We start from the raw sequence: 12,646 nt of genomic DNA, 5'->3' as shown, positions 1-12,646 counted from the left end.
GTGAAAGGGAGATTCTCAGGTATAAATATAAAAATCTCAGGTATATATTTAATGCTTTTGCTTGAGTCCTCAGAATATCTAAGGCTTACTGGTTGTAGCATTGCTATTAGATGCCTGCTTCAGACACCATACTGCCAGTTTCACAGCTGTACGTTCTAACCAAGAGGTTGCGAAGTCAGTTTCCCTCTCTGCATGAAAATGAACCTCAGTAGACAGAAGTGGTAGGTTTGTAAAAGACTGACACCTCCAATACACAGTGGAGACAGTGCAACTCAGGCTGCTCATCTGTATTAAATGACTGTATGCCTGTTAAGTATAAAATACTATTCTTGCATAGGGCCCAAAGCGAGCGTCATTTGATATGAAGTAAATCGATCATGCACGGAACAACTATTATTATGTTCCTGCAGGGCATCTTCCCTCAGAGGTCTGACCCTACACACCCTGCAAGCTGACTTTAAACCTCTTCAAACGCTACCATAATTCAGCGGTTTGTTGTAAAACATGCTTCTAAGAGCTACCTAAGCATGAGGAGACAAAACGCGCAATCCACGGAGCGCTCCTGAAGACCTCCACGGGCTCTCGCAACAGTCGCCGCACATCTCAGCCCCCCGCCTGTGCGCGATAGGGGCGGGCCCGGCTGCGCGCTCCCGCCTGAGACCGGGCCCAGGGGGACTCCGCGCTCCGCCCCGACCTTACCCCCCAGGGCCCGGCCAGGGGGACCGGGAAGCCGGGTGTGAAGGAGGCGCGGCGCGGCGTGGCGGGACAGATGAGAGCCGAAGCAGAACGTCCTGTGAGCACCGCAGGACACCGCTCGCCAGCAGCACCCCAGGCGCACCCTGACTGCGGAGGACCCCCCGCCGGCGGCTCAAACCACCCTCCTCCCTGACGGGAGACTATCGCTGCCCGGCGCGCTGCTGCGCATGCGCCGCCGGGGGCCTTGTCCCAGGTTCTGGACACCGGGATCGGCCGCGGTGGGAGTGCAGTGCGGGCGGTACCGCAGCCGTGGCTGGGGCGGGTCCCCGCAGGGCGGCGATGGCCAGGCCAATCATCGTGCCCATGAGAGTCAGGGTGACCGTCCCAGAGGCCTTCATGGTGCTCCACCTGAGGATGAAGATGGTGGAGGAGCAAACCGGTGCCCTGGTGCGAGACCTGGAGGAGCTTGGCATCAATGGGCAGAGGTAAGGAGAAAGCAGGGTAAGTTTTTCCCCTTCAGCAGCCTGGTCTAGTGGAAGGTCGCTGCCCATTGCCGGGGACTTGGAACTAGTTGAGCTTTAAGGTCCCTTCCAACCCAAACCAATCTGTGAGTTGCAGTTTCGGATATTACTTCATTTTCCTCTTCTCAATCCTCTTTTCACCCCTTTGCTGTGCTTTACTCTTCTTTCCATGAAGGAGCTGGTGCTGGCAGTATCAGCAAGAACAGGCTACAGCAACCTGGGGTCACTGGAAACCTTCCAGCTCTGTGAAACGTGGTTTCTAATCTAATCACACCTGTAACGCGTACATGCAATGTCAGGTGGGTTTACGTACACAGAGTAGGTCAGTCTTTTCTCCTTTTCAGCCTTGAGCATTTCCACTCAGAGACCTCAGAAACACCCGCTCGTCCCCCAGCCATTAGCCCTGTGCAGGCCAGGGTAGCATTTGTGGGAGAAAATACACTGTGGAAGAACTGTGAGATGCTGGTGAATCGAATGTGTCAGTTAGAGAGTGTTGTACAGACACTGAAATCAAACATCTTCCGGCTGCAGGCAGAAAAGAAGCTGAACTCCAAGCTGTCCTGGGTTCAGCAGTAGCAGTCATGTTTCTCCTCCTTGGTAGCTGGTGCAGTGCAGTGTTTTGACTTTCGGCTCAGGAACAGAGCTGATAGAGATGTTTTGGTTTGGCCAAGGACTTTGTGAGCCTCATGCTCTGCCAGGGAGGAGGGGAAGCCGGGAGGAAGCAGAGACAGGACACCTGACCCAAACTGACCAAAGAGGTATTCCATACCACAGCACGTCATGCCCAGGATGTAACTGGGAGTTAGCCGGAAGGGCTGGGAGACTGCAGGGTTGGAGGAGGTATCGGTCGGAGCTTGGTCGGGCTTGGGGGGGCGAGTGATCGGTTGGCTGGTGCTGAGGTGTTGTATTCTCTTCCCTTGTTATTTCCTTTATCATTATTATCACTGGTGGTAGCAGTAGTGATTTGTGTTATACCTTAGTTACTAAACTGTTCTTATCCCAACCCGTGGGAGCTGCATTCTTTTGATTCTCCTCTCCATCCCTCCGAGAGCAGGGGGAGGGCAAGAAAGGGGGGGGGGGGGGGAAGTGAGCGAACGAATTACCTGACTGGGTTTAAACCACGACACAAGCACACAGGTAGTAAAAAAAGGGGGGGGGGGGAAGGGTGTTACTACTTCATTCTTCATTATCCCTACTAATGCTTTTTCTGTCAATGAAAGTTTTTTGTCTTTTCCTGTGCAGCCCAATTGGAACAATGCTTGAGTACACTCCATGAGGCGCATTTGCGAGAAATGAAGACTGTATAGCAAGAAACAATGAAGTTGCATCAGCAACTGAGTGATATGAAAGAGGCTGAAGAAAAGGCAAAAGAAGAAGTTCAGAGACTGAGTACTGCTCTGGAGATTACAACTTCATCCAAGGTACAAGATTATGATCTTCCAGTAGTTTCAAATATGAACAGACTTGTTTTTAAGTACAGTCGTCTCTGATATAGTTAAACAGAATGTATATTCAGCTGGAAAAGGGAGTTTATGATATATTGTTGGCAGTAAGAGCAAAACCATTTGATAATGAGATTCTGTGCTTCCAAAAAAAATCACATAGGAAATAAAGAATAAAAATATTTGGGATATGTAATTCTGTCATCTTTGTGACTTCAGTTCATCCCAGCTTTTCTCAATAGCTTTTCTGTTTTTCCAGGAATTTCTCTGGTGTTTCAGTCTTACACTTCTGTTACTATCTCCCCTGAAGAGAACTTCAATGGAGTATGTCACTCAATCACATTAACTGTACTAAAGAATGTGTTGCTTCTTAGCGCTTGCACTCTTATATTCAGTGCTTTAGAACAGAGAACATGAGGCTGGAGATAGAAATGAAGTCCTAGGTGTTAGTACAGCAGTTGTATTCTATAATAAATAGGTAATAAATAAATTCCTTTTGCAATAGTTATGAACATGACAGGGTAAAAATATCTGTTCCTTTCATCTTCTTTAGATGGATGTAGTAACTGCAGCTGAGGAACTGAGGAACACAAACCAGAAGATTAACTGTAGACTTCAGGAGGTAAGTACAGGAGCAAAGAGCTCAGTAGGAGGCTAAATTTGCCTAGTGTTTAAAGCTTTGAAGATTCTTAAATAATATTCTGGGACCAATTTGGGAATATGCAGAACCCAAAGGAACTTGCCAGCCATGCTCATAACTAAATACAGACAGAACATCTTTCATATATACTCTTGAAGTATTTGTTCAATCTGTCTAATTAGATCTGGGTCAGAAAGTGTTTATTTTTCTAGCTCACAGAACAGCTCTCCCAGGAGATCAGCCTGCGGCAGTCTCTGGAGGAATCCCATGCAACTGTGTTGTGTTATGTACAGGACATGGAAGCAATAGTAGAAGCGGAACAAAAGCAGGTTTGAGAAACTTTCAGTCTTCTTTTGTGTCTGTTTTCGTTTTCTCATCGGGGAGGAAGAGCAAGAACTTGGATGTCGTTCCTAGAAACCAGTTAAAACACTTTATAACTACAACATTTTGTACAAGTGTTGATCAGAAGACATCATGTAGTCAAACTTCCTGCTCAAAGTCGGAGTATCACAAACACTGGACTGGAGCAGTGGTGGATTTGTTCAGCAGCACTGTTCGAAGACTCTAATTCCATGGCAGCTGTAGGCATTTTTGATAGTACTACCATAATGTTCCAGTTAAGATTTTTTTTCTACCATCCAATCTGAATGTTCCAAGTTTAATCTGGGACCACTCCCCCTTCCTTTAATCATTCAGTGCAACTGAAAAGAATTTGACTTTATAATCTTTGTAACTGCCACTTACATTTGTGGGACATAGGTGGATCCTGCCTTAACCTGTCTTCCCCAGGCTGTACAAACGTCTTTATAACTGGGGTACCAATAAACAGAAAAATATTTTGTTGAGATCATAAACTTTCTGGGAGTAAGAATGCTTTCTCCATTAACTGCCATAATGACAAAGCAAGATCTTTGTTCTCAGCTGTATTTGTATTATCTAGCTATTTTGGAGTGTGGGGAGAGGCCATAGTTCATAGTAGAAATGAACTGGTTTACGCATAATTCACTTAATAACTCTGCATGTATACACACATGCCAGCCACATGCAGTCACTCTAACACTTCTGAATTCATAGCAACAGTTCAGTAAGGATGAAAGAAAGCAAATAGCAAAGTATCAAAACTTGAATAACTGAGGTTTGTTTGTTTTTTTATTTTTTGCTCATCATCAAGGTCTGTGTCCCTGAAACATACAAAGTTCTGTTAGAAATTACCAGTTGGTTTTGGGTTTTTTCCCCCCTACATGCCTTTTATCATTGTGTTCTTCTACAGCAGAAGTGGAAAAATGATGGAGACCTTATTGAACTGTATGAATTACATATGTCATGTGAGAAACAAAGGCTTAGTTTCATTAATCTGTCAGTTGTTGATGGGTATAGTTGACCATGTTGCATTCATCTTCATCTTCTATAGCTTGATCTTTTCTGTAATCTTAATTGTACAAACTGTTAGATTCTGCCTGTCATGTAAAGATGATTATAAGCACACATACACTGTGTTACATATAGAAATATATAGAATTGCTTGCCATAAGTCTTCTGCATAAAGCTGGGATGAGCAGAGAAGAGAAGCTGACCAGGCTTTATCTTTTCCACTTAGATTAACTTTTTAGGCTCTGAAATCTGGTAGGTTTGCCTGACTGAATTCTGCGTCTTAAAGAATAACATGTAATATTATTGCAGGTACAGATACTACACCAGGACTGCCAAGACTTGTGTAAAAATTTCCAGCTAGCCCGAGTGAGGCTGCAAGAGGAAGAGGAAAGAACTGCACAGCTGGAGCAACAGTGCACAAAACTGAAAGCTGAGCTGGGTATGACAGTGGATTCTTGTCACATCCTTTTAGCCCTTCTGTGTCTTCTGCTTCCACAGTGAGAGGAAACAAGCACCAGACCTGTTAATTGAAGGAACTTTTGAGTGAGTCTTTGATGATACCTTGGACATCACAACATTTTGGCTAGATTTCCCTCCCTACCCTACTCATGCTGAATTGTCTTTTGTTGTCTTTGTATTTTCCCAGTATGTTATAAAGCACAGAATATTATAGGCAGGTTGATTCAAATTCCAACAAAAATGCTTCTGTTTTTAGATCTGTGTGGTTTTAGCAGGGATCTGATCTAACTACTGTTTTCTTTATCAGTGCACAAAAATTTTGTATATGGGCTGCAGGTTACAGTCGGCACAAGTCAGTTTCTTACACACCTGGCAACTGCGTAAGAGTCATAGTGTTACTTGGTTTGCTGAAGCAATCACAGAAGTGGTACATGTAGGAGACTGGCATGATGGCATGCTTCATTTAAAAATTAAATACATTACAATTACTCTATGGAATCAATTTTTCAAAGTAATTTTGCTGAAATACTGAAGTTATCAAGGAAATTATTAAAGAACAGCATATTTGTAGCAGTCTTACCTGTTTGTGGCATATTCAGTAACTCAGATAAACTTTAAATCAAAATGTCACCTTTTAAAGTTACCAAACAGATAATAAAGTCTGTCCTGACATTCTTTCCTATTTTTAGACTCCAGGAACTGTATCATTTCCCAGCTTGGTGAAGAAACAAAAGTAAGTTGTAAACAAGTATTGGTGAGGAAAACAGCTAAATAAAGATCAGAACAGCCTATGTGAGACCTTTCAAATGTACAACATTCAGAGGCAGAGTTTTTATGTAGACAAATGCCAAGTGCAACCAAGGCTACTAACCACTGAATGTCTTATTTTATTATTTTACCAGTTTGGGGTTGACCTACTTATTTTTGAAAGATTTAACTTTCGTATTCTACTGAAATATCAAAACACTGATATGAATGCCTGCCTTGGAAAGCTAGAACTGGCCACAAAACACTGTTGTGGTAGCACAGGCATTGCATATAAAGGAGACAAATGGGTTGGTGATTAATACTACAGAAAAAAATCAGAAGCTTGGTTAACTGGGTACTGAATTTTCTAGCAATTGCTAGGGGAAATCCCATGGGTAAGGCTGTTTGAAGGTAAAGGGGCCCAAGATAGTTGGTTGGCATTCAAGGATTGCTTTTTCCGAGCTCAAGATCGGAGCATCCCGACACGTAGGAAATCAAGGAAGAGGGCCAGGAGACCTGCATGGCTAAATAGGGAATTGCTGGGTATGCTCAAGTGGAAGAGGAGAGTTTACAGGTCATGGAAGGAGGGGCTGGCCACTTGGGAGGAATATAAGGCTGCTGCTAGAGGATGTAGGAAGGCAGCTAGGATGACTAAGGCCTCCTTAGAATTAAACCTGGCAAGAAGGGTCAAGGACAGCAAAAAGAGCTTTTTCAAGTACATGGCAGATAAAACTAACACCAGAGGCAATGTAGGCCCACTGATGAACGGGATGGGTGCCCTGGTGACAGAAGATACAGAGATGGCAGAGTTACTGAATGCCTTCTTTGTCTCTGTCTACTCTGCTGCAGGCAGTCCTGAAGAGCCCTGTACCCCTGAGACCTTAGATGAAGTCAGGTCAACAGAGCGGTTTGCCTTAGTCGATGAGGAATGGGTTAGAGACCAGTTGAGCAATCTGGACATCCATAAATCCATGGGTCCAGATGGGATGCACCCGCGGGTGCTGAGGGAACCGGCGGAAGTCATTGCTAGACCACTCTCCATCATCTTTACCAAGTCTTGGGAAATGGGAGAGGTGCCTGAGGACTGGAGGAAAGCAAATGTCACTCCAGTCTTCAAAAAGGGCAAGAAGGAGCACCCGGGTAACTATAGACCGGTCAGCCTCACCTCCATCCCTGGAAAAGTGATGGAACACCTTATCCTTAGTGCCATCTTAAGGCATATCAAGGATAAGAGGGTTATGAGGGCAGTCAACATGGCTTCACCAAGGGGAAGTCATGCTTGACCAATCTCTTAGCCTTTTATGAGGAAATAACATGGTGGATGGATGATGGCAGAGCGGTGGATGTGGTCTACCTTGACTTCAGCAAAGCATTTGACACAGTCTCCCACAGCATCCTCACAGCTAAATTGAGGAAGTGTGGTCTGGATGATCAGGTAGTGAGGTGGACTGTGAACTGGCTGAAGGAGAGAAGCCAGAGAGTTGTAGTCTATGGGGCTGAGTCTAGTTGAAGGCCTGTAACTAGTGGAGTGCCTCAAGGGTTGGTACTGGGACCAGTATTATTTAATATATTCATCAATGATTTAGATGAGGGAATTGAGTGTACTATCAGCAAGTTTGCTGATGACACTAAGCTGGAAGGAGTGGCTGACACGCCAGAAGGCTGTGCTGCCATCCAGCGAGACCTGGACAGGCTGGAGAGTTGGGCAGGGAATAACTTGATGAAATATAACAAGGTGTCCTGGATTCAGCAGTAGCAGTCATGTTTCTCCTCCTTGGTAGCTGGTGCAGTGCAGTGTTTTGACTTTCGGCTCGGGAACAGAGCTGATAGAGATGTTTTGGTTTGGCCAAGGACTTTGTGAGCCTCATGTTCTGCCAGGGAGGAGGGGAAGCCGGGAGGAAGCAGAGACAGGACACCTGACCCAAACTGACCAAAGAGGTATTCCATACCACAGCACGTCATGCCCAGGATGTAACTGGGAGTTAGCCGGAAGGGCTGGGAGACTGCAGGGTTGGAGGAGGTATCGGTCGGCGCTTGGTCGGGCTGGGGGGGGCGAGTTATCGGTCGGCTAGTGGTGAGGTGTTGTATTCTCTTCCCTTGTTATTTCCTTTATCATTATTATCATTGGTGGTAGCAGTAGTGATTTGTGTTATACCTTAGTTACTAAACTGTTCTTATCTCAACCCGTGGGAGTTGCATTCTTTTCGATTCTCCTCTCCGTCCCTCCGAGAGCAGGGGGAGGGAAAGAAGGGGGGGAAGTGAGCGAACGAATTACCTGACTGGGTTTAAACCACGACACAAGGGAAAGTGTAGAGTCCTGCATATGGGCAGGAACAACCCCAGGTTCCAGTATAGGTTGGGGAACGACCTGTTAGAGAGCAGTGTAGGGGAGAGGGACCTGGGGGTCCTAGTGGATGACAGGATGACCATGAGCCAACACTGCCCTTGTGGCCAAGAAGGCCAATGGCATCCTGGGGTGTATTAGAAGGGGGGTGGTTAGTAGGTTGAGAGAGGTTCTCCTTCCCCTCTACTCTGCCCTGGTGAGACCGCATCTGGAATATTGTGTCCAGTTCTGGGCCTCTCAGTTCAAGAAGGACAGGGAGCTGCTGGAGAGAGTCCAGCGCAGGACAACGAAGATGATTAAGGGAGTGGAGCATCTCCCTTATGAGGAAAGACTGAGGGAGCTGGGTCTCTATAGTTCGGAGAAGAGGAAACTGAGGGGTGACCTTATTAGTGTATATAAATATATAAAGGGGGAGTGTCCCGAGGATGGAGCCAGGCTCTACTCAGTGGCAAACAATGATAGGGCAAGGGGTAATGGGTACAAACTGGAACACACGAGGTTCCACTTAAACTTGAGAAGAAACTTCTTCTCAGTGAGGGTGACGGAACACTGGAACAGGCTGCCCAGGGAGGTTGTGGAGTCTCCTTCCCTGGAGACATTCAAAACCCGCCTGGACACATTCCTGTGTAACATTATCTAGGTGTTCCTGCTCCGGCAGGGGGATTGGACTAGATGATCTTTTGAGGTCCCTTCCAATCTCTAGCATACTGTGATACTGTGATACTGTGAATGGGCAAGGAGGTATGTTTACTGCCTATTTAGGGAGTGTGGCTGCTGTCTGAAGTCTTCTCTGAAAGAGAAAGTTTCAGTAAGATGAGGTAAAAATTCAGCTGAGCCATGGAGTATCACAATGCGGGCAAAGGATTCTTTAATTCATTAATTGTACCACTTCTGTCCTTTAAGCTCAGAAGCGTTGAGACTAATTATACTGGAAACTAATAAGTTTAAGCTCAAAAGGATATAAAGGCACCCTCAACTTTCAAAGCTAAGTTAGAGCACGTAGCACTTTGGTTGTTGTTTCATATTTTGGAAAGAGGCTTGTCTTAGATGAGCCATGTGCGGTGCTTGCAAGAACATAGCGATGTGACACTAGCTTAAGGAAATAGGCAAGTACAAAACAAAGATTTCATATTTGTGAAGTGTCTGGCTAAATGACATCTAGTTTTTTTTTTCTTAGTGTTTTGTTTTATTGCCCCTTAGAATGCACAGCTGTCTTTAAGCAAAGAACGCAAGGAGAACCTGCAACTTCAGTCTAAAATGACCACCTTACGAGAGACAGCAGAGAAAGTACAGGTAATGAGAATAGCTACTCTTGTTTTTAAGATGGAAATAAAGTAGAACAAGCGATTTTAGTGAGAAATGATTATATATTAATGGGAAGCCTCAAATGCAGGTGAGGAGACAAAATTTAATGCCCTCAGGTAATGCGGGCTAATTCAATCACTACAGTAGGTAACTGTTCCAGATTTCCTATCCTTAAGGCTGGAAAGTTTTCTTCACAGTACTTATTTTGAATCAGGGTTTTTGAACATGTCTGCTTCAGGGGCCAGGACATGTAGGACTACCGCTGCTGCCTCTTCTATCTACCCTCAAAGTAGTACATTTATATTCCTTTGCACCTTTATATTCTTAAGGAGTATGTTTCTATTAATGAATCAAATACGCAGTACCTGTTTGACTAAACTTTCCTCTGCCTCTTGGGGCAAAAGGTTCCATTTTATCTGTATCTGTAGAAAACCAACTGTGAAATTAGTAGGGGTCTGTTTTCAATTTTTGTCTTTTTTGCCTTAGAAACATTACTTTTTTTCTGGACTTCAAAACTCAGAAGTGATTATGCTTGATAGGTAGTTTAAACTATGTTCTCTTTCTTCCATATTACTCTAAACTTTTGACACCTTGGAATAAATAAGTCTCCCATAAATAGGGACCACCTGAACAAATTTTTTTGAAACTTTCTACCTAAAATAGCTTTTTCCACATCTGCAAGAGATTTTTTAACAGTTTCTGACAGGCTACTGTGCAGTAAAAAAAACCTAACCCCCTGAAAACATGTCTCTCATCCTCCTCCTCCTCCTTCTATCTAACCAGATCCTTAATGACCACTTAAGCCAGCAATGCTCAGAGCTCAGCACCACACTCCAAAGTGTTGCCATGGAGAATGCTAAACTCATTTCAGACCATCAGACTGTGCTTAAGGTACAAGCCTACTATTAAAGTCCAAGAAAGTTTGTAGCTCAGACGTTAGACAACAGACTAATTCCTAATACTGATAATCTGTGGGAATAGAGTAAAATATTTCACATACAGTAATGGAGGTTCGGTAAGTGTTGGTGTCCTTCTTTGCAAAGATTTACTTTCAGTACAGAAAAAAGAGGACATATGTTTTGGGGAGAGAGTGTAAATGTGGTAATCCTAAATACAGAATTATCCTGTAACAACCACTAAGAAAGAGGAACATATGAATTAATGGGTATTTTAAGTACTGTAAAAGCAGAAGATAATTGGAAGTAATATGGATCTGAGATTAAATATATATAGATAAAAGCTAGGTAAGGTGAACTCAGATTTGCAAGAGCTCAATGACAAATGAACAGCTTTGTAAATTAGTTACTCGTCCTTCATCATTCTGATGTTAGTGTTATTGCCTGGGTCATTTTTCCCCTTTAGGCAGAACAAGACAAGACCCATAAGCTGCAAGAGCAAGACTCACTTCTGAATGCTGCCCATGCCAACGTTCTTGGAGAGCTGCAGAGTGTGCAGCATGAGAGGTCTCAGCTTCAAAGAGAGCTGTGAGTTTTCTTGTCTGCAGCCTCTTTCCCCCCTTCCTCCATTGTATTCTCATCACCTTGATTTCTGCTTCTCTAGCACTCATTACTTAGTAACACAGAAAGGCCAGTTTGGTATTTAATATGGAGGCCATCTTCTGTCCTTCTGTTGTGCTAGAACTCCAGCTTGTCTTTTTTTTTCTTTCTTCAGGGAGGCCTTGCGTACAGAACATGGCAAACACAGGCTGAAGGCAAGCCTTGCTGAGAAGGCAGCAGCCACACAGAGACAGCCTCTGGAACGTACTGTTGCTAGACTGCAAGATGAACTTGAGTCAGCTTTGCAAGAGAAAAGATCTCTGCTGGCAGAAAAGGCAGATCTTCAACAGGAGGTACAGAAAACTTACTGTTTTAAAACTGTATTGTTGAAGGCTGCTTTCAGACCCACACCATTAGGGTTCTTACTGACGCACCAGTTTTGCTTTCAAGATTACTATTTTTGGCTGTTGCAGTTACAAATGTGACACACTCTCCCCTTTCCAGCTGTGCTTATATTTTGACTTGTAATGTCTCCTCTCAGAAGCATGCAAAGGGAGAGAAGATATGGCAGCTCAGAACTTCAGATCAACTGTTCTGAATGTGTAATATTTCTATGAATCTGGATGTTTTCAGGTGACAATAATTTCACATTTTTTTAACAGATAAGGACAAGAGCAAATGAAACACTACAGGAAAGGAATAAATTAGAAGTACTAAAAACAGAGAATGAGGTATCTTGCAATATAGATGGCTGGTCTTTAAATTTAGTGTTTTCTCTTAAGTTTTGCTTTCATTTTGCCTACTCTCTCAACTCAATTATTTCTAAATACTGTGATATTTACCATAGCCATATTGTTCATTTTGCTGTTTGATATTTTCCTTGCCTATGTGGTTGTGTCCTTTGGAGCAGCAACCCTACTGCTACCTGCGTAAGGCCCTATTTGTAGTAGTAAGCTTGTTATGCTATATACGCATAGCCTGGAAAAGGAAAGGCAGAGTTTGTGGTATGAATGAGATATTCCTTAGTGCTGTGACTGAAGTTAGTATGATTCTTTCACTGTTGTAGAATTGCTTTCTAAAATGGGAGAGACTATATCTAATCCATGTGTAGTGCTAAGGTTTTGTGATATTGTGACTGTGGAAATCTTGAACAGGTACGATTAGTGGTGGGTTTTCTTGTTTGTAGCTGGAAATTATTTCAATGAAATTCACTTTGCAAACACTACAGCAAGAGAACAAGAGGCTATTGAACCGCTTGGATGCGCTGGTACGTGAGCAGGTAAGCCACTAATGAAGTGGGTAACTGATGACCTGACTGAGAAGTAACTGTAGAAGGAATCAAGGTGCTCTTTGAAGTATCTGTATTTTTTGGAGAGTGGCTGATGAAATTAAGGAATCAAAAAGGGGAAAAAGTGAAAAGGATATCTCAAATATTACTCCATCTTTGTAGATGTCTGTGTGGGATGAGCTAAGAGGACTCTATAGCGTTTCTGGTATTGGTATGTCATTAAAATCCTATGTCTCCATTCCATTTTCTAGTACAGGCATATAACTTGTGTATCTGTACATATATATTCAACTTACATTGGGAAGTTATTAACAAAAATTCTATGCCCTTTATGGAC

The 12,646-nt window shown here is 43.6% G+C and overlaps 3 protein-coding genes across 3 annotated transcripts in view; 1 reads left to right on the top strand and 2 right to left on the bottom strand.

The window, feature by feature from the left end:
• PGAP1 (post-GPI attachment to proteins inositol deacylase 1) overlaps positions 1-12,646 on the bottom strand; it is a 164,333-nt gene that overhangs the window by 73,915 nt on the left and 77,772 nt on the right. The window lies entirely within an intron of this gene.
• Positions 1-12,646, bottom strand: part of GTF3C3 (general transcription factor IIIC subunit 3) — a 43,335-nt gene that overhangs the window by 97 nt on the left and 30,592 nt on the right. The window lies entirely within an intron of this gene.
• Positions 1-12,646, top strand: part of CCDC150 (coiled-coil domain containing 150) — a 37,686-nt gene that overhangs the window by 16,488 nt on the left and 8,552 nt on the right. Inside the window, 14 exon segments of the mRNA XM_061454066.1 lie at positions 852-1,181; positions 1,562-1,781; positions 2,348-2,354; positions 2,460-2,638; positions 3,213-3,281; positions 3,512-3,628; positions 4,980-5,109; positions 5,819-5,862; positions 9,421-9,513; positions 10,309-10,416; positions 10,888-11,009; positions 11,197-11,374; positions 11,684-11,752; positions 12,208-12,300. Coding sequence (XP_061310050.1) covers positions 852-1,181; positions 1,562-1,781; positions 2,348-2,354; positions 2,460-2,638; positions 3,213-3,281; positions 3,512-3,628; positions 4,980-5,109; positions 5,819-5,862; positions 9,421-9,513; positions 10,309-10,416; positions 10,888-11,009; positions 11,197-11,374; positions 11,684-11,752; positions 12,208-12,300 — 1,759 coding nt within the window.

This window comes from Pezoporus flaviventris, unplaced genomic scaffold (genome assembly GCF_033815535.1).
Source record: "Pezoporus flaviventris isolate CSIRO_AGI_PZ_B2104156 unplaced genomic scaffold, CSIRO_AGI_Pfla_v1 ptg000001l, whole genome shotgun sequence".
Classification (NCBI taxonomy): domain Eukaryota; kingdom Metazoa; phylum Chordata; class Aves; order Psittaciformes; family Psittacidae; genus Pezoporus; species Pezoporus flaviventris.
This window is presented reverse-complemented; position numbering and strand designations above follow the sequence as displayed.